This window comes from Podarcis liolepis (assembly GCF_965112155.1).
Source record: "Podarcis liolepis genome assembly, chromosome: 7".
Taxonomy (NCBI): Eukaryota; Metazoa; Chordata; class Lepidosauria; order Squamata; family Lacertidae; genus Podarcis; species Podarcis liolepis.
The window spans coordinates 13,268,196-13,289,686 of record NC_139561.1 but is presented as its reverse complement, the minus strand read 5'-3'; the positions used below and the strand labels follow the sequence as shown (position 1 = coordinate 13,289,686).

Sequence of the window (21,491 nt, the reverse complement as noted above, 5' to 3'; positions counted from 1 at the left end):
CAGTTGCCAGACTCAGCAACGAGGCAGCTTCGCGTGTTCCTAGTGCGAAGACCGAAGACGGCGCCTAAGCGCAGCCTCCTCCTTCCGGCGGACCTTCCATGCGCAAGAGCAGTCTACCCCGCCGGTGTCTGAGGGAGACTCCCGCATCCCGCTAGCGGCGTCTGGTTGGCTACAGGTTTCTCGGCTGACTCCGCCCCACCTGAGACCCCTCCCCGTCGCCCCACATGGCGTCACAATCCCTCCCAAGATGGCGCGCGCCTGCCGACAAGGGTCCCGTTAGCCCCTCCCCTTCGCCCCATTCCATCCCCCCGCCGGCGCCGCCTTTGCCCTTCCCAACATGGCGGCCGCGTAGCGCCCTTTACGTGGTGGGGACACGTGACACTCGCGCTTCAACAGGACTTCTCCCTGCCGTTCCGCCGCGGGTCACGTGTCCGGCGGCCTTGCCCGCGCGCGCCTGCGCGTTAGCAACGCTCGTCCCTCTTCGCCACCTCTCCCTCGGCCCCATCCCTTCCCTCCCCCTTTCCTCCTTCCCCGCCGGGACGGCGGCGGCAAGATGGCGGCAGCGACGGTGGCTGGGAGGGCTCAGGCTCAGGCTCCGCGCGAAGGTGGCTTGGGCTCCTCTGGGCGCCCGCCCAGGCGGCAGGAAAGACTCTGAGGCGGCGGCGGCGAGGAGGAGGAGGAAGCGGCAGCCAGGTGAGGAAGGGGCTCCCGCGACTCCCCCTGCCACACCCTCCCCCCGCACGCGCACCTGAGCACCGGGAGGGAGGGGCGCTCCACCTACCGGGAGGCGACGGGGTGGGGGGAGAAGGGCTGAAGGAGCACCTCTACGGTGACCCCCCCGCCCTCTTATATGTGGAGGGGGACGCAGGTAGGCAGACCCCTCCCCGCAATAGACACCCGTGGCACCTGCGGAGGGAGATAAGGAGTCCCCCCACCATCCACGCACATTGCCTGTTTTCTCCAGAGGGAGGGGGCTTCGCCTGGGCAAATGGGGAGGAGGGTGGGGTTGGCCCGAAGGGGTTCCTGAAGGGAATGGCTCCCCTGGATATCTCCGCCGCCCCCCCCCCCCAGCGTCAGAGGAATGCCTGGACAGACGTACCTGGGGAGGGGGCTTTTGGGAAAGCCTCATTAGCTCAATTTCCAGCGATGCCTGAAAAGGGGGTGCAGTTATCAAACAAGGACCCCCTTGTTATCAAGCGAGGACATGAAAAGGGGGTGCCGTTACCAAGCGAGGGGCGGTGTTGAGGGGTTTCCACGCAGCGAAGGCTGGAGGGCGATGCCAAAAGCCGGAGGCTCTGACTGAGGCTTGGAGGAAGTTCCTTCTGGCCCAGGCAGGGCTGAGGACAGGAGCCGCTTGGCCCCTTTGCTCCGTCATGGGAAGGAGAGTGGCCCCGCCTGAAATGGCAGTCAGGATAGGGACCCCGTCGTGGGACTGGGGCCAGGCCAAGGCAAGGGCCTCCTTGGCTGGGTCTCTCTTTAAGGAAGCTGAGCTGCCTGCCCAGCAGGGGAGAGCGAACCAGGGGGTGCCTCCTCTGCCTGCAATGGCGGCTGTGCTGAGCTGCGCCTCTCCTCTCCAGCCCAGAGGGCCCACCCCTCCTGTTTTTGCCCAGGTGGGCTCAGTGTTTTCATGCTCCGCTGAGGCCCCCAGAGCCTCTTTGCCCAGCAGGATGACACAGGCACTGGCTCCTCTGCCTCAGCGCCTGCTCCTCCTGCTGCCAGAATTTGTCATGTGAAGAAGACAAATTCTGCTTTCACTTTCTTGGCTTTGCTTGTGCTGATCTGATGTGGCAGAAATGGCCCTGCTGCGAGAGGGGGCATGTGGGTTGTTATTTTGTGGGGGGGGGATGCCTTCCCAGCAGCTATATTGAGGTGCAGTGGCGTAGCGTGGGGGTGCAGGGGGGGCCGGCCGCACCGGGCGCAACATCTGGGGGGGGGGTGCGCGCTCGCACTCGCAGTGCTAAAATCAGTGCTAAAATCCACGGGTTAGGGGGCGCAAATTACTTGCCTTGCCCTGGGTCTCACGCTGTCTCTCACGCTGGCCCAGAGAAGTCACAAAAGCAGGTCATGAGGCCACACTTACTCTGTTGCCCCTTCCTGTTTGCTGGCCCACAAACTGCCTCCTGGGGGAAAGGGCCAAGGTGGCTGGTACTCCTGGGGCTGGCATCCTATATAGCATTTAATGCCCAAGTCAACATGGGCAGGACTAGAGTGTAAACTCTGAAAGGAGGCTCTGAAGTGTTGCTCTGCTTGGGCAGAAATTACTTCAACCAGAGGCTGTGAGGATCAGGGACGTTCCATGGGCAGGCTACCTCTGCTTCTAGGGGTAAGAGAACTGTATCTCCCACTTTTTGCCAGCTGGTGTAAAGCTCTTTCCGTGCATCCTGGGTGCAAATGTCAACTGTGGCACTTTGCAGTGGGACTTTGATCTCTGTGGGGTGGAGCACACCATCTCCCAGCCTCCCTTTTGGAGCAAACAGGGCTGGTGTTCCTCTGCTGGCTTTCCATGGCCCTCTGGGGGTTGGTCTTGGGTTTCAGCTCCTCTCAGCCACAGCCAATCCTTGTAGCCAATGAGAGTTGTACTAAAGGAACTTCAGGGCAGCTCCGTTTCCCTAGAGTCATGGTCCAAGGGCATAAGCCTCATTTTTGGTGCTAAGTGGCTAAAATTCAAATCCACAACTAGCACGTTTTATTTTCACGTTGCAATATTTATATCCTACTTGATTGTAATAAACCTTGATGCCCATGTGAGCAGGGAGGAGAGGAAAGCACATGCCAAAGAATTTGAGGGGAAGGACACTTGTTTGGCATGCAGAAGGTTCAGCATCTCTAGGTAGGACAGGGAGAGACTCCTGCCCAAAACTCTGGGGAGTTATCACTGCCAGTCAGTGCAGTACGCAACTAGGTGAACCTAGGTGACTGCACAGAAGGCAGCTTCCTAGGCTCCCGAGTTTGAACAGGATCCTGCGTCCTCATTGAGGAACCCCAGAGTTCACCGGAAGAGACCCTGATCTGCTTGGCATAAGGGCCCTGAAGATAGTTTGGGGGAGGGGTTCCTACCACAGGGGAGGGGGGGACAGACACTTTCCCCTTTGTCTTGTGAGGACAGGCAGCAGGTCATTCTTTGCAGTTCCCATTTATCGAATTTTGAGATTGATAGGGTGTTTTATTTAGAATTATTGCCCCTCTGTCGGTTGTGAAATTTGAGGCAGCAAGTATGATGAAGCACAATGCAGATGCAGAGATATAAATATATAGGAAGCTTTTGCCAGTTTCAGTTGCCTGTGGCTCTCGCTGTGAAGAGGCAGCCCATAATAGTTCCATCCTGAAAGGCCAACTTGTCTTGACATTTGGGCCCTGAATGGAAACAGAAGGCCTCCCGCTCAATTTCTTTTCCAGGATGTCGGTGCAGGAAGGAGGGAATTGATCAGCCAATGACAGCTGAACAGGAGGGCCGGGAGAGGGGAAAGATGTGGCCCTGCAGGCCTCTCTGTCTGACCCTTGGGACTCTTCCAGGTCCCACTCCTCACTGGCCTCACTTTGCCCCTTCCCCTTGAGTGCTTTTGCCTGGATGGGATATGGTATTGAACTCTGATGGCACCTCACTTCCCAGGGGCATTTGTAGAAAGCAGCCTACTCTACAGAGGCAAAACCCACATTTGTTGCTCCACCCACTTCTGCCTCTGGCCTTGCCCACCCCCCCAGCATGTGGTCCCCAGAACAGGGATGTGGCCCTTGGGCTATTCAGCGAAAATTGTGATCCTTTATGCTTGTGTGTTAATTGAAACTCCTGGAAGGGAAGAGGCAACTTTGTCTCCCGCTTGGATTTTCTGCCTCTTTAGATGTGAGAAGGATGCAGAAGCCATTATTGGGGGGGGGGGTCTCCTTTCCGCGGGAGGCACTGATGGCCTCTGGCGATCCACTTGGTCAGTTGGCTTCTCAGCATCTCTGTTGCACCGCTAAAAACCTCTGCAACAGGGCTGCCAGCTGAGCGAACAGCCCGTTTTTGCAGTGTGGGAGTGGTCTCTAGATCTGTGCCCCCCATTCTTCAGATGTTGTATTGTGTTTTTACTATTTTTTGTTGGGAGCTGCCCAGAGTCCCTGGGGCAAGATGGGTGGCATATTATTATTGTTATCAATAATAATAATAATAATAATAATAATAATAATAATATGTTCCCTCTCCCCTGGGTCTCCTGCCCTCCATGGACCATAGGGCTCTCACCTACCTTGCACCATTGCAGCAACCCTCTAGGGAGGATTTGACTTGCCTGCCCAAGAGGCCACTTTCATGGCTCAGCAGAGATTTGAAGGGTCCTGCTCCCCACCACCCCAACCCCATATTGATGGCTGATTTACGATTATCCATCTGGATTTGACCAGAGGAGCAGTTTTGTGCAACGGTAAAGCAGGTGACTTGCTGGCTAGGTGTACAGCCTTTAGTTTTGCGGTGAGAAACCTGTAGCCAGTCCTGGGAATGAATCTTCTCTGGTAGGGAAAGGATGAAAGCAAAGCCTGACTTGCATGTGGGAAGACCCTGCAGGGAGCCAGAGAACTTGCCCTAAAAGCAGCAGGGGGCAGAAGCTCTGGCTGGATTGGGTGCCCCCCCCCCGCTTTAAGACCTGAGAAGAGCCCCACTGGTGGGGCTCCGCAGACCTTGGTGACTTTTCCCTGCAGGAGGGCACACAGCACCCCCTCCCTTGAGGTTGTAGCTCATCTCTCCCTCCGCAAGGGCCGGCTTCTGCCTTCCGGGGGCCAGAGCAGAGGTCTCTGCGAGAGCCAGCGTTGGACTTTCCTTTCTGCCAGCCATTCCTGGTTTGGGCCGACTTAGAGCAAAATGGGGGTGGGTGGGGGGCGTGGACCGAAACCTTTGCAAGCTGTCCCTGCCCCGGCAATTACAACGTCAGGCAGATTCCGAGGCAACAACCGGCAATTAAGAGGGTTGGGTTTCCCCTCTTTCTCCTCCCATGAAGTTCAGGGAACTTGGGCTGCAGGCTGTAGGGCTGCATTGGCTGGGGCGCCTGGGAGAGATGCACAAACACACCCCAGGCAGGCTTCTGGGAAAGGCTCCTGGTGGGAATGGCTGGAGGCTGGGAAGGTTTGCATTTTGAATGCCTGCCAGCCCGCCTAGAGAAAAACCTGTTAATCGTAGAATTGCAGAGTTGGAAATGAACCCAAGGGTCATATAGTCCAGCCCTCTGCAACGCAGAAATTGCAACTAAAGCATCCCAGAAAGGTGGCTATCCAATCTCTGCTTAAAAAGCTCCAATGAAGGAGAGTCCACCACCTTCAGGACGCCTCCCTGAGGCTGTGGCAGAAAGCATAACCGGCCAGCCGTGAAGGGAACTATTTCTTACCTGATGATATAAAGTGCTCTGCAGGAAAATAGTTTACAAAGTTTGCAGGAAGGGTTTTCACTCTCTCGCACACAGGCTGTGCGATAGACTGTGCATGCAGCTGGTATGAAGCTCGCAATTCAGAAGCCTAAGAATTTATACTTAAAAACCCCAAGTTGTTAGTCCTTATGGCTGCAGATTCACCCTCCAGCAGCTGGTTCAAACATGGCTGCCCCCTCCTGTTCGGGGGGGGGCATTTGGCAACAGGCTCCCAGCACTGACCCATCGTTACCTCGAGGCTTGGCTTGGCTTCAAATTATTTTGAAAAATACCAAAGAGAAGTCTTAACATCAAATGTGAATCCTTGGAACTGCCAAACCCATTGTCCTTTCATCTCAAACCTGTGCATCTTCCATTAATGCATTCCTTCAGAGCTATGGGTGTGTGCCGGGGGGGGGGGGGAGAGAGACCCCACCCAATTCTTTTCTGAGGGAGGGGTCTTGCTCCAGCCTGGAAGGGCTTAAGGGTATGGATGGAGACCAAGGACATAGCCAGGACCCCTCAGGGAGGGTTTTGCTTCATGACATCCTTCTTAGCAAGGAGCATTCAGAAGAGACATACGTTTTATTTAAGCAGGGAGCAATGCAAAGATGTTGAACTTTCTAGCATATCCTCAAGAAGGGTCTTAGCCTGTGAACCCACAGGGTTGGTAGCTGGAGCACAAACTATTTTCCGTTTTTATGGATTAATATCACTATTAAAGCATTTCTACCACACAGTTTAGCCAGAAAGGCTCCCAGAGTGGTTTATAGAACAATAAGTAAAACAAGGCAGTTCCTGCCCTCAGGCTGACAGTCTGAAAGACATGACACAGAAGGAAAATTGGGTGGGGAAGAAGGAGGAAGAAAAACAAACTTAGGCACCAGCTTTTAACGTTACAGCTGAAGGAGCCCTTCTCCTTCTCCTTCTCCTTCTCCTTCTCCTTCTCCTTCTCCTTCTCCTTCTCCTTCTCCTTCTCCTCCTCCTCCTCCTCCTCTTCCTCTTCCTCCTCCTCCTCCTCCTCCTCCTCCTCCTCTCTCTGGCCCTTGAGAAGGGCAATGTCTTTCTTTTATCCACTAAGTCGCAGTCATGGGCAGGCTCTCTCCTCTCAACAGTCTCCCCTTTTCTCAGTTGGGGTGTGTGAAGGCATAGTACCCTCCTTTGAGTCCTGCTTCCGGGGGGGGGGGCTATCAAGCGTGAGGCTGATGGAAGCTCCCTGAGGCATGCAAGGCACTGATATGAATGTTTGGAAGCGTGGAAAGGGTGAGCTTTGTGGGCTGGTTTGGGAGCCCATTGTAGGCCGGAAGGACCAGTGTGGTTGGCATATATATGTTTGTGTGTTGGGGAAGATGCAGAGAGACTCTCCTTTGTGACTGCAGATAGGGTGCATTGGCCAAGACCTGCACCTGAGCCGTGTTGGGTGGAGGTCTCTTGATGCTCCAGGTCTTGTTCCTGCCCCCCAAGGGTCCTGAGCAGGTACAGGGGACTTGTGGTGGGTGTGTCAGCCAGGCACCCTCTCCAGACCTCTCTGCTGTGCCGAGGAAAGGGCAGAACTGCCTGTCGTCTGAGGTGGGGCAGGGCCTTCCCCTCTTCCCCTCTCACACATCTCTCTCGAGGAAGCCAAATCGTAAGAGCAGCAGGCAGGTCGGGAAGCGAGCGAGGGAGACGGCGGCCGCCTCCACTGTCCGCTTGAGGGCGTGCCAGAGAACTGGGGACCTCTGGCTGGGCCGGACTGACAGCCATGGGGTCTGAATAACGTGTGTGGCTTTTCTCTCTCCGCCCCCTCTCTTGTTTTGAAGCTGCCACGTGGAATGGTGCCATGGCCAACTCCTCAGACAGCGACGAAGACAGCTTCATGGCCGTGGACCCCGAGGAAGCTGCAGCCGACGGGGCTACCATGGAGCAGGATGAGGGGGAGCCCAGCGCCAGGCCGGAGGAAGAGGGCGAGGGAGGGGGCGCCAGGCTCCGCCGGTCCATGCAGGAGCTGCCGGAAGAAGTGCTGGAGTACATATTGTCCTTCCTCTCGCCCTACCAGGAGCACAAGATGGCAGCCCTGGTTTGCAAACAGTGGTACCGCCTTATCAAAGGTACTTGCGTTTGGTGGGGGAGGACAGCTGGAGTCTCCCCTGATGGCAAGCCAAGCTTCCCTGTAGTTCACAGGCCTCTCCCGAGTTTCTGCTTCCAAAGAGACTCGCCCGGAGAAGCAGCAGAAGCAGGCTGCGCAGAAGGTGTTTGGCCAGGGTTCTCAGTATCCTGCTCAGCCCTTGGTTGGCAGAATCAGAGCCACCTCGCACTGCTTGAAATCTCGAGGGAGCTGCAAGAGGTGCCTGACCTCTGTGGTCAGGGCTGCCCCAATGTGGAGCCCCAGAGGGCTGGAGCCAGCTTGGCCTTGGGGCAGTTACGGGTCTTGGGCGGGAAATTCCCGGCGGTGATGCCTGCTTCTCTCTCTCTCTTCCTCCAGGTGTGGCCCACCAGTGCTACCACGGCTTCATCAAGGCGGTTCAAGAAGGCAACATCCAGTGGGAGAGCCGCACCTATCCCTACCCTGGGACCCCCATAACCCAGCGCTTCTCACACAGTGAGTCCCTGGCTGGGAGCTGACTACAGGGTGTAGGGGTGTGTGGCAGAGGCCTGCAGCCTTGGGACCCCTTTCTCAGCTTCCTTGCATGGAAGATTTCAAGTCTAGAGGTGGCCTTGTTTTCAACAGAGAGCAGGGAGGTGGAAGGTGGGGATTGGGAAATGGGCTGGGGGGGGATTCAGCCCTTTGCAGAGCAGCCGTGGGGAAGGGGGAACTTCTGGCTCCTTTGCCTCATGAATCCTGCAGGAGCCCCAGTTGACCCACAGGCCCATTCTCCCCAAGGCTTCTGCTGTGGGGCAGCTAAAGTTGTCGCTGCTACCTGGAAAGTGTGCTGCCAGCCAGCTGATCGCCAGGGCCCACGGTGGATAAAGTAAAACGCTTCACCTGACCTCCGGGTGGCCCATAAAAACATCCAGAGAGCCCTGCAGCAGCAGGATCAGGCCGGAGGGACCCGCCTTGGCCTCCAAACCTTCCTCCTCCTCGTAGTCATTTGTGGGCAAGCCCTGCTTTCTTTTTGACAACCGTCTTTCTCACAAGACAATGGAGGGAACCTCCAGGGGTGACACTGAACTGCTGCGTTAGCACTGAAGTGACCTCCCTGGGACACAAGCCTGGGCAGTGGGCATGGAGGTCCTGGGCTCCCCAGAAGACAAGACCCTTCTCTCAGCCTCACTGAAGTGGTCCAAAGGGAAACAGAGCAATACCTTTGACAATCAGCTGGGCCACAAGAGTTGCTGGAAGGAGGCGTACAACACGGGGAGGGGTGTCGCCAGCCATGTCAGTAAATGGGCAGAGGAGAGATGCCTCTGTGGAGCCTGCATGTTCAGAGGCAGTCTACCACTCAAGGACAGTCAGCTTATGGGGGCCGAGTGCTGCTTGTGGGTTTCCTCCAGGCCACAGTAAGGCAAGAGGCTGCTGGGCCAGATGGAGTCCTCTGGGGGCCAGGGGTGGGCTTGGGCCTGGCTCCCATGTCTCTCCCCCTCTCTCTCAGGGTGGGGCTTGAGCTTGCCAGGCACTCAGGGCTGGCGTTCCTTCCTTCTTTCCTGGTCCCTCCAGGCGCCTGTTACTACGATGCCAACCAGTCCATGTATGTCTTTGGCGGCTGCACCCAGAGCAGCTGCAACGCTGCTTTCAACGACCTCTGGAGGCTCGACCTGAACAGCAAAGAGTGGATCCGGCCACTGGCCTCAGGTGAGAACAGGTGCAAGCTTGGGGTTGGCTGGGAGGAGGCTGCCATCCTGGGGCCACCCAGAGGAGTTCTTGGCCAGAAACCTGGGCTGAAGCGGAGTCAGAGGGGGCCCCTTTTCATCCATGCCTCTTGGTCATGGGATGCAGCTCCTTGAACGCTAAGGAGGAGGGGAGGATGACATCCAAGCCCTTGTAGACGTTGCTAGACCTCTCCTCCTGAGGAGCAGGGAGGCAGGAGAGGAGGTTTCCACCCTCATTCGCCTGGGGTGGCAGTTGCTGTCTACAGCTCAGGTACAGAGCCAGAAAGAGCCACAGGCTGCATGGCTTCTGCCTTCCACACAGAGCAAGATGGGGGCAAGGGTGCTCTTGGGCTGCCTCGCTGATGTCTGGAGTGCCTGCCTGCTCCTAGCGCAGGGCCAAGCGTTCCCCATCACTCTGGGAGCTCCCCTTTCTGGGGCTTGGGAGAGCCGGATGAGGTGTGCTTCTGCCGGTGGCCCCCACGGCAGCCAGAGGGAGTGTGGGAAATGGGCGATCCTTCCCACAACCCTCAGCTTCACTGATGGTACCAAGAAGTTCCCACAACCACCCGGTTTTTAATAACAACAGTGGGGATGGCTTTAACACCTTAAAAAAGAAATTGCTGCAGGAAATTGGGGGAGGCATTTTGTGGGTTCCGCTATGCAGGGGGTCAAGGACCGAAAGCTCTCCCCCCCCAAAAAAAACCCTCAGGATAGGGTTTGCTTGCCTTAATTCTTTTCCTTTGCTATTAGAAATTCCTGCTTCACACAGCAGCTGCTTTCTTCACCTGCCAGGGAGCGTGTTTTGTAAAGAACCAAATCTGATGGGGGGCCGTTGGCTTCTGGGGCACCCCCAGCTGTCCTGCTGACCCTTGGAAACACCTGCCCCATGGCAAGGTCTGGCTGAAGCAGCTGGGGCCTTTGGGGCAAGGAGGTGGGGAGGTGGCAAGCATCGCCACCCCCCCTTCCTGCCATGGAGTTCCCTTGCAGCTGGGGCTGGGAAGAGTGATGGGAGCCTGCAGGGTGTGGACGTGGGTGGGTGGAGAGGCAGGTCTGTGGGGCAGGGTTAGATAGAACTCTAAATGCCCCACATGCAACCCCTCAGCCTCTTCGATTGGTGAAACACATAACACCAGTTCCACAATTACAGACCTACCTCGGAAGTTGAACGGAATCCGTTCCAGAAGTCCGTTTGACTTCTGAAATGTTTGGAAACCAAGATGCGGCTTCCGATTGGTTCCCAATTGCGCAGGCGCGCCGGAAACAATAGTGGAAGCCATTCCAGACGTTCGTCTTCCAAAAGTTTGAAAACTTCCGGTTTTCAATTGTTCGGGAGCAGAACATTCGACTCCCAAGGCGTTCGGGAGCCGAGGCACAACCATAAGAATTCAGTTGTTTAGTGTGTCAGGATCTGCACTTTGGAACTCCCTGCCTGTTGACATCAAGCAGGTGCCTTCACTGTCTTCTTTTCAATGCCTGCTAAAAGCATTACTATTTAGACAAGCCTGTCCAGATGCTTAGAAAGTTGAATTTTGACTTTATATATGTTCTAAAGTACCACTGGTAAGTTTTTGTTGATTTTATTGTTTTATCTCTTTGTAAACCGCTTTGAGGGGTGTTGCAATATGCCATCTACCCAAAGCAAAAAAAAAGTGGGAGAGCTGATGGGTGCTAGTGGGGTGTAGATGTTCCAGCAGGTGGCGGGGACATCTAGGCGACACCCCCACACACACACACTCTGGTCTGGATGCTGAAATGCAGCCCAGCTGTGAGTCTCCTCCCTTACAATGGCAGGAGAGACAAAGCTTGAGTTGGGGAAGGAAAGCCCCCCCCCCCCAGTAAATTGCCAGGGAGTTGCAGGCGGGGCGTCCTCAACCCCCCAACACCTGCCTGTCAGCCTGGCAGGAAATTAGGGGTTTTGTGCTTCCCCTTTCAAGAGCTGCCTGACGAAAGCATTAATTAACTTGTACAAGGAGCTGCCAGCTCTTCCCTCGACTGCTCCCCCCTCCACGGAAAGGAAGGAGGGAGTTCAATTTGCAGGCAGGCGGCAGGTCCCTCTGCTTCCGGCAAATGGGAGCAAGATATGCAGGCTATTCTCTTTTTTGGGGGGGTCTGTCATGACCGCAGGGCCCCCTTGCATCCCCAACACCCCACCCCTTAGAGCAGCACTGCAAAAGGGCTGTCCGTCCGGTGTTTCTCCTTTTCATTTCTTAAACCAAACCAAGAAACGGGTTCCTAGTCCTCAAGGAGGCAGACGTGGAACTGGCAAAAAGGGAGGGTCTGTGGGCGGATGTGGCCCTGTCCTGCATGCTCTGTCTTTCTTTGGGTGCAGGCAGAGGAGCAGAAATGCTGCTTTCTCTGAAGTAAAAGCATAGCCCTTTCACACACACAGAAGCTCTCTGCATTCCTGATTCTCTTCCCCCCTCCCCGGCACTTGACAATGAAGTTTCCGCCAGGGAGGGCTATTTTTGTCCCAGCGCTGCACTGCCCTGTCCACTTCCTCTGGAATTCAGGGAGGCTCTCCAGGGAACTGTGGGATCCGTTGAGCCTTGGGGGGGGGGTTGCCATGTGCCAGGCTTTGGATGGTCTAGCTTTAGGGGCCTATTTTTGCAGTCTTGCAGGCGTGAGCTGCAAATAGCCCCATCCCCAATTTTGGTCTTGGAACCTGCTGGCAACTCTGGCCTCTGACTCTCGAGGTCGCCTTGGAAGTGTTGGTGGCGCCAAGTTCCCAAGGACGCATCTGGGTGCCCAGTTACCTTTCCTGCATGTATCCCCACCCCGTTGGGTAGGACTCAAGTATCCCACCCACCAGCCCTGTCTGCTCTCTCCATGAAAGGAGAATCCTCTGGAGGAAGAAACAGCGTCTCCTGGCTTGGGAAGAATCAGAGGCTGGAGCCGCAGGCACTTTCCTCTCTCCGTGTTGGCTGTCTCGGGGACAGGGAGGAATCATAAAGCTGTAGAAGTGGAAGGGACCCCAAAAGCCATCTATCCCAACCCTCTGTAGTGTAGGAATCACTCTGAAGCCAGTGGTTAGGATTCCATGAACTTGCTTAGAATCATTAGGTACCACTTCATAGCAGCAGCTTCTCACAGTAAAAATCAGATTTGATAACAGAAATCACCCGTTACTGGCAGGATAGGTTGGGGCAGGTGGCGTTTCCAGGGGGCAGAGAGCCCAGCTTCCTTGCTGACATTGCAGGGGCTTCTTCAAAATGGGATCTCCTTGCCTTCTGACCAGGGCTTCCCATTCCACACTGGAGACAGACAGCGGCTTGTGTCCCGCATTTCTTGCCCAACTTCAGGCAGAACGGCAAACTCTCGCCATTGCAAATCGGGTAGTTGCTGGTGGGTCAGGTCCTCGACTGTCTGTGGCTTTTTCATCTATGTCTGTATCCAGGAAGCCCTTTCCTAAGCGAGGTCTGCTTTTCTCTCCCTCCTCCCTGCAGGCTCTTACCCTTCACCCAAGGCGGGCGCCACCCTGGTGGTATACAAAGACTTGCTGGTGCTGTTTGGAGGCTGGACGCGACCCAGCCCTTACCCCCTGCACCAGCCGGAGAGGTTCTTCGACGAAATCCATACCTATTCGCCCTCCAAGAATTGGTAAGAACTGTTCGGAACAACGGTCTGCCATTCTCAAACCTTCATTTCAGGTGTATAGAATCGCAGAACTGTAGATTTGGGGTCCCACGGGTCACCTGGTCCTGCGATGCTGGAATCACAGCCAAAGAATTGCTAGCAGGTGCCCAACCCACCTCCTGCTTAAATACCTGCAATGAAGGAGAGCCCACGAGTGTCCGATGGAGACCTTCAGAAAGCTCCTCCTGATGTTTAGTCAGAATCTCCTTTCATGGAACTTGAATCCGTTGGTTCAGGTCTGGAGCAGCAGAAAACAAGCTGCCTCCATTTTCCATGGGGCAGGCCTTCAGATGTTTGGCTGTCTAAAGGGCCATCACATGGTCGATAGAGCAAACCTCTCTCCCGCCCCTCCTTTTTATTTATTCAGTGATTTGTACACTGCCCAATAACAGCCATCCTGCATTGATTTGATTTTTTCGCTGTGGAAATTGGAGCGTGAGCACGTTAAGAATTTTCATTAACTTTTATCTATATAACCAAGTTAACAAAATAACATTTTGTGGGGCGAACGCACGAAAGATAAACCGAGCCAAACCAAGGCTAGGATGGGATGTTACGTGCGCAAGAGAAAGCGATAAAGCTGGTTATCCAGAGATCTGCGATAAGATACAGACAAGTGGGCCCAGCTGTGGGCAGCCTGAGGAAGTACCACTCCCTTGGGCCTGCCCACAAAAAGCACTTGCTGCTTCCAGGAACTCTTCTCATGGTGAGACTGTTGTGGGTGAGCTGAGCATTTGTGGGACCCCGGGGTGAGAACCCGGAGGCTGAGAAGAAGGGAGAGTGTGTCCAAAGGAAAATGAATTAATATTGTTGTATATTTACAACAATGTGGTGTAGTGGTTAAGAGCGAGTGTGGTGTAGTGGTTAAGAGCGGTAGACTCGTAATCTGGTGAACCGGGTTCGCATCTCCGCTCCTCCACATGCAGCTGCTGTGTGACCTTGGGCCAGTCACACTTCTTTGAAGTCTCTCAGCCCCACTCACCTCACAGAGTGTTTGTTGTGGGGGAGGAAGGGAAAGGAGAATGTTAGCCGCTTTGAGACTCCTTTGGGTAGTGATAAAGCGGGATATCAAATCCAAACTCTTCTTCCTCCTTCTTCTTCTTTATCAGCAACTCTGTATTAATGCAACATTTTCATATATATTTTTGTAATGTTTTGTTCAAGTTGCCCGTCGTTGATTTTTGCACACCACTTGGAGATTTTAAGCAGTATAGAAATTTAAAGATCAAGGGAGGTAGTGTGTGTGTGTGTGTGTGTGCGCGTGCGCGCTCGCACTGTTTTGTAGCTTCATCTTGCCCCTCTTTCTTCTCCTCCTGCCTCCCCCCCTTCAGGTGGAACTGCGTGGTTACCACCCATGGACCCCCTCCCATGGCTGGCCACTCCTCCTGTGTCATCCAGGACAAAATGATTGTCTTTGGGGGGTCCCTCGGATCTCGGCAAATGTAAGTCCGTTCTTCTCCCCTCCCCTCTTCAAATGAAAAACACGATAATGTCGCGCAAAACCACCACCAAAAAGAAGGCGGCTTCCATCTAAGATTCTCTCTTTCTGGCAGGAGTAATGAAGTCTGGATACTGGACCTGGAGCACTGGGCCTGGTCCAAGCCAACCATCTCCGGGCCCACCCCTCATCCGCGAGGAGGCCAATCACAGGTGAGAGTCTCCTTACCCGCCCGCCCCCCAGCATCTCTGCTTGCAGTGAGGCCCACCGGGGGCCAAGGGTGGCAGGACCCCTTCCCTTTCTTCTGCGTCCCCTGCCTCATCCTGCAAGAACCCACCACCTCCCATCTCCGGTGCCTAAAAGGCCTTGTGCCAAGTTAGCTCCCTGGTCTGCCTAGCTCAGTGCCGCCTCCACTGATTGGCAGCAATGGCTCTGCAGGAAGTCTTTCCCACTCCTGCCTGGAGATACTGCCAGCGGTGATTGAACCAGGGGCTTTCTGGATGCCCTGTGCCATCGGGATACAGCTGCTCCTGACCTTGGGAAGGTCTTGGGTGAGCAGCTGCCAGTGGGAGTAGGCAGAGCTTGGCTTCAGTGGGCCAGGCAGGGGCCTGACCCAATGGAGGGCAGCAGGTGGTTTGCAGGCACCTGGCCTCTCTGGGCTCCCCAAGACTACATGCCCACTTTTCTCTCTCCCTTTCTGCCAGATCGTCATAGACGACAAAACCATCCTGGTCCTCGGAGGCTGTGGGGGCCCAAATGCGGTGAGTAGGCCATGTTGCGGGGGCTCTTCACTCCCCCATTTGTTCACTTTTAAGGCTCCAGTCTACTGTGGTGATGATGATGATGATTTATTATTTATACCCCGCCCATCTGGCTGGGTTTCCCCAGCCACTCTGGTCGGCTTCCAACAGAACACTAAAATACAATAACCTATAAAACATTAAAAGCTTCCCTAAACAGGGCTGCCTTCAGATATCTTCTAAAAGTTTGGTAGTTGTTTTTCTCTTTCACATCTGGTGGGAGGGCGTTCCACAGGGCGGGTGCCACTACTGAGAAGGCCCTCTGCCTGGTTCCCTGTAACTTGGCTTCTCCCAACGAGGGAACCACCAGAAGGCCCTTGGAGCTGGACCTCAGTGTCCGGGCAGAACGATGGGGGTGGAGACGCTCCTGTAGAAGCACCCAGCCAGATTCTGCGGGTGCTGCTTTCCTAGAAGCCACCCAAGACTGGCTTTCTGGCTCTCTGCTCCACTTAGGCAAAGCAAGTGAGTTGCCCTCCTTTCTGTCTGCTGCCTGTCTTTGGTGGGGGAGGAAAGTGGGGGCGGTTCTGCAGGAGCAAGATCAGCATCAAGGGGGCAGGATGTTGCACCTATCTGCCGCTATTCCGAAAGAGACTCCTCCTGTCCCTCGAGGTCACCACTGGCCACCTTTTGATGAGCAAAGGCAGCCCCTCCTCATCTTGGGGGTGTCCCCAACCGGCTCCCTTTGCACCCCAGAAAGAGGACCCCCTCCTGTGCCCGGCTGACCCCTCCTTCCTTTTCTGCCCAACAATGCTGACCTGCCTCCTTGCCCCCAGTTGTTCAAGGACGCCTGGTTGCTGCACATGAGCTCCGACCCTTGGACCTGGCAGCCCCTGAAGGTGGAGAATGAAGAGCAGGGCGCCCCCGAGCTCTGGTGCCATCCGGCTTGCAGGGTGAGCGAGGAGGGGGGTTGTGGGGGGGGGGGAAGGAACAGCTGCCAGGGCTGCCTCTTCACCCACAGCTCTTTCAGTGCGGCGGGCTTCCATTAAAAAAATTAAAAGAGGGAGGGAGGGAAATAATGAGACCCCACCTCCCAAGTGGGTTGGTCGGCTAGCTGAGATGGGATTTGAACTTGCAGCTCTCAAGGCCAGAGGCAAATGTGCCTTAGGCATTTGTGGAACACATGTACCAACAGTAGCGGCTCTCGGGCTTTCAGGCAAGGGCAATTCCCAGCCCTGCCTGGAGGTGCTGTTAGGGTTGAGTCTCTTCCCCTCCTGTAGCATTCCCAAAGCAAGGAAGGATTGGACTCTGATTAATAAAATACACACGAGGCTTGACCAGCAAGACTGGGAGGAGGTGCGTATAATAATCCTCTCCACCCTCCAGCCCAGTTCGTTTTATTCACAAAAGAACTTTTTACACAGTGTTTGTAAGAACCAATCAGATTTCCTCTGAGCATTTCAAAAACCCCGCGTGGGACAAAGATCAGAAGAAATCCTGCTAATTACAAAGACTACTTTGAGCATGCATACATATCTGAGAGTAAATAAAACAGGACTAGAGGAATGCATTCAGCAAAACCCTGGAGGTCATAAACAAGCAGTAAAACGTGAGAGGAAGGATGGCAAGGAAGATAGGTATCTTTATCACCTTCATGTGAAACTTATTTCCTGGCCCTGAGATTAACAAAACCAAGGAAAGGTACATTAAAGCTACCTATTAACTTTATGGCCTAGGATGCCTGGTGCAGCAACCAGCAACTGGTCTGTGTCCTAGAATGCTTATACGTGCCTGTCAGGTGTAGAGGAAGCAAATGGCAGAGGGGAGAGGCTTGTGGGATTTGATCAGAAACCATTGTCAAGGAATCAAACCCAGTCCACGCAATGCTTTCATCGTGGACACAATGGCTTGCTTCATTTTCATAATGCCTCATAGCTATCCCACATGACCCCCACACTCTGGATATTTGCACACACACACCCCTTGAGCGGGGCTCAGAGAGAGGAGGACCTCAGCACCGTCCAGCCCCTGGGAGCCCCTGTTGCGTTTCTCAGCCCCCTTGCTTTGGGCAGCAGAGAGGATGACGCTGTGCCCCCTTGCTTTCTTCTCTTGCAGGTGGGGCAGTGCGTGGTGGTCTTCAGTCAGGCCCCCAGCGGGCGGGCGCCTCTCAGCCCCAGCTTGAACTCCCGCCCATCCCCCATCAGCGCCACCCCGCCGGCCCTGGGTCCCGAGGCGCGGGAATATCGCTCCCAGTCCCCGGTGCGGACGGCGGATGAGGCGCCCTGCGTCAACGGCCGGTGGGGCACCCTGAGGCCCCGGGCACAGCGGCAGACGCCCTCTGGCTCCCGGGAAGGGAGCCTCTCGCCGGCAAGGGAGGACGGCTCGCCCATCTTGAACGGCAGCGGGGGCTTGTCGCCCGGCCCCCTGGCCACAGGGGGGGCCTCTCTGGACAGCCCCCTGCAGGCCGCTTCTCCCGGCATGCCTTCCGCCATCAAAGGACACGACCCCAAGGCTGGCCTGCCCCTGGGCCCCCGGCGAGGCTCCCTCCCTGACCAGAAGGACCTGCGGCTGGCGGTGGCTGACTTAACCTGGGAGCCGAAGCCTCCGGCCACTTCCCTGGCCTGCCAACTGGACGCTGCAGAGAACAGGACGGTCAGCCTGGCCTTCAGGAACCCTCCGGAACAGACCAACGGCCTCCATACCCCGCCCCACACGGCCAGCTCCTTGGTGGGCGCCGTCTCCCCTAGTGCCCTGCGGCGGAGTCTGGAGGCGGTGAAAGCCCTCTCGGCCAAGGGACCCCCTACCCTGGCCGTCCTCAGTCCCCCTCTGGTCTCCTCGCCAGCGTCTCCTGGCAGCCAGAGTGGCAGCGCTAGCAGCACGGAGGGGGCGGCGGCAGCCGCCAGCATCCCTCGGCCCGTCTCCGCCCAGGGGGACAGCCACGCCTTGCCCCCCATCGCCCGCCGGCTTGGCCACCACCCGCCGCAGTCACTGAACGTGGGCAAGCCCCTGTACCAGAGTGTGAACTGCAAGCCCATGCAGATGTATGTGCTGGACGTCCGGGGGGCCCAGGAGCACGGGCGGGTGGCCTGGAAGGTCTTCCACAGCAGCTGTGTGGTGGGGCCCCCCGAGACCAGCCTGCACACCGTGGTGCAGGGCCGGGGGGAGGTCATCATCTTTGGCGGCCTGATGGACAAGAAGCAGAACGTCAAGTACTATCCCAAAACCAATGCCTTGTACTTTGTCCGAGCAAAGAGATAATGCAGCGGCGGAAGTGGCTCCCCCCCTCCCCTCAAGACCCCCTCATCGTCGTCGTCCTCTTCCTCCTCCGTGCTCTGTCAGGCGGGCTGTGAATCTGGGCATCCACCCACCAATAAAAAAAAGATCTAAGCAACTGGAACGAATGCTCTTACCCCTCCAGGTCCCCAGCATGAGCCCAAAGTGCCAAAACACACACCTTTTTCCAGAGGGGGGGGTTCCAGACTGTAGGGTGGACATTGTGCACATTGTGGCTTTCTCAACATACTTCCAACCCCATGGCAGTTGTGGAGGGTTGCCAAGGGATTGGGGTGGGCACCATTCTTCTCCCTGCTGTGGGGCTGCAGTGATGCTTTCCCCCTGACCATTATCCTTTTGGAATCCCCCCCCCCCCTGTTCTTGTTGCTGTAGCCCCCCTGTAAGTTGCTGTCTGATTGATGTGAGTCTCTGGAGGCTGTCCCTTGGAGCAGGGTGGTTGAGATGTTCCTGGCTCTGAGGAGCAGCCTGGCAGGGTGTGCTGGTCCATGACAGCAAAAGCAGTCAGCTGCCGGGGTGGGGGGCAGAGTGGCTTAAAGCAGTACCAGCTTATTTTGCAGATGCCACAGGAAGGGCCCCCATTGCCAGCCTTGTGTGTGATGGGAGGGGCCTTTGTCCATGGAGTCCTGCCGCTCCAGCAGGCACAAGGGAGTTAGCAAGCAAGCAAGCAAACCTGGAGTTCGGACCTAGCCTGTTCCATGGCTCGTGTTGCAGCCTCCCTGCCTGCCTTTCTCCTGCAGCCGCTCCAGTGGAAATGGACTTGCTTTGGCATCGGATTCCCTGCTGGTTCCTAGAGGAAGCACTGACTCCTCCCAGCGGGTAGGGTGGGTAGAGGGGCCCTTGTGGCTGCTGCTCCCCACAAAAGCACGCTTCCACATTGTGAAGGAAGGGTAGGATCCGCACACAGGCCCCGGGTTCTGCTGTGGTGTGAGGGACATAGCTGAGCAGGAGCACTAGGGTGCTCCCTTGGTCCCTGGCCTTGGCAGGTGCCATTGGAGGGGGGAGTCGGGGACGCCATACTCTTCAACAGCATAAAAAGCGGGACAGGCCCTGGAGTGAGTGGGAGACAGCTCTGTGGCTTGCCTGTTGAGCAGAAACTCCCTCTGATGTGATGAAAAACTACATCTGTAGCTCACTCACTCCCATCCTTCAGTTGTCAGCAATCATAGTGGCTTCTCCAGGTTTTCTAGCAGTGCTCCAGGCCAAAATTCAGGCCACCCTTCACCCCAGATGGTGGGCAGGTGGGAAGGCCGTCCATAGAGGCCACTGGCTGCTTTCAGGGGTCTATGCTTTTGCTTCTGGCCACCTGTCTTGCCGGATGTCCCGAGCGCTTTTCATCTTCCCTATTTCTAGGACCAGAAAGGATAAAAAGGAAAGCTCCAAAAGCTCCGTTTTCCTGGCTCTGCACGCTGGGTAAGACAGGAATGGGGTGGGGAGTCCAGGATCTGTCACTGCCACCCCCACCCCATATGATACCAGCTGATTGAAATGCCACCTTCCTGAACTACACGACTGTCTTGAAACATGCTTTTGACTTAACGGAAGTGGGGGCATGATCTCCCTCGCCCTACACCTCGAAAGCACTTGGCAAAATTTTCCTTTGCAAAAATGATAAGCTTTCTTAATGGTTGCTAAGTTGCCACAACTGCCCCCCCAACAAAATTTAGAGCTGTTCTCTTCCTCTCCCCCCGCGGCCAAGAAATCCAGCATTATGTTTTGGGCAACATCTTCACCTACTAGGCTCTTCCGTATTTCACAACCCCCTCCCTCCAAATGCCTTTAGTCCTTGATTTTTTGGGGGGAGGGGAGAGAGCTGCTTTTATTTTGTATTCGCCTGATGGAAGCAGAGACGCAGCCATTGCTGGTGGCTCCCTGGCGCTACTGGCTGGAGTGACAATGCCCCCCACCGCTCACTTCTGCCCTACAAGAGGGAGGCAGTGCCGCCTGGGGGGCTGCAGTCGTGATCCCAACCCCTTATCCGGTCTAGAAATGCACCCTGGGGAAACCGGTCCTGGGGGTGCTTGGTTTGTGGGGGGTCCCACCCGTGGCAGAGATCCTGTGATCTAAGTCTCTCCACCCTGATTTCCTGACTTATGAATGGCAGAAAGGCCCCGCCCATCTTCCACGTCCCCCACCGCCACGACCAGCAAAATCCACATCGTGACCTGCGTGTAAGATGGCAAGATGCGTTCTTGCCCCTCCCGTTGCTTGAAAATGACTCAGGTGCGCCCCAGACGCGCCCCACCCGCCTCCCCCACTCGTCCTTGTAGACTCCCCACCCCCACCCCCGGTGTAAGAATGGAAGTGGATCGTGCGTGATATTTAAGAAAAGGAAAGTGAAAAGGGATCTGTGTAGATTTCATTTTCCTTTTGTTCCATGTTACCACCACCCCCTACTCCCTGATGGATTTTTTTGCAATTAAATTAAAAAGAAAAATAAATCAAGTCCTCTCTGCTTGCTCCGGTGTGTGTGTTGCTCTGCAGAAGCCCCCTTTCGATGCTAGGGCAGCTCCGAGAGTCGTGGGGTTGGGGGGGGGCAGGGACATTGGCAAAAGGTGTCCAGTACCAATATAAAGGTATTCGTGGCGCAAAACGAGCGCAAAACTTTGGCATCCTTTTGGAGGGGACACAAGATTTCGTTAATTGCCCTCCGCAATGTCCTATTTACAGGGTATTTTTACCCGCGATTTCCCAAAGATTTCCTAAAAAGGATGCTTAACAACTTTGGCTGCCCCCCCCCAATAGCTGTCAACTTTTCCTTTTTCTTTCGAGGAATCCTATTCGGAATAAGGGAATTTCCCTTAAAAAAAGGAAAACGTTGACAGCTATGCCCCCAACACACACACAAAATCCTGGCTACGCCCATGGCTGCCACCTTAAATTATTATTATTATTATTATTATTATTATTATTATTATTATTATTATTATTATTATTATTATTACCCCGCCCATCTTGCTGGGTTTCCCCAGTCACTCTGGGCGGCTTAAATGCTTAACAAGTGAAAAACAAAAGCAACCCGCTATCAACACAAGCAAGCCCCCGGCGAGCAAAAGCAGCGGCTCGTTTCTTGCCCAGCCACAAATCCGCGCAAATCTTGCAGTGATTCCTGCGGCGCTACGGCCGGACCACATTCTCCCCCTTGAATGAGATGGGCATTCAAACCCGTGTCTCGAAAGGATGCGCCTCTCTTCCCCTTTCGTAGCTCTTTGGTGGACGGCTGGGGGGCGGAAC

At 55.4% G+C, this 21,491-nt stretch overlaps 1 protein-coding gene and 1 long non-coding RNA gene across 2 annotated transcripts in view; both read left to right on the top strand.

Annotated features, from left to right (window-relative positions):
* Window positions 1-21,491, top strand: part of LOC310712107 — a 40,425-nt gene that overhangs the window by 457 nt on the left and 18,477 nt on the right. The gene's annotated exons all lie outside the window — the stretch shown is intronic.
* Window positions 104-18,363, top strand: FBXO42 (F-box protein 42). The gene is made up of 10 exons (XM_083514638.1): window positions 104-693; window positions 7,172-7,459; window positions 7,834-7,950; window positions 9,007-9,141; window positions 12,602-12,755; window positions 14,123-14,233; window positions 14,345-14,441; window positions 14,934-14,990; window positions 15,803-15,919; window positions 17,082-18,363. Exons 1-10 carry the CDS (start codon window positions 225-227, stop codon window positions 18,222-18,224), a joined length of 2,688 nt encoding a protein of 895 aa, XP_083370764.1. The 5' UTR covers window positions 104-224; the 3' UTR covers window positions 18,225-18,363.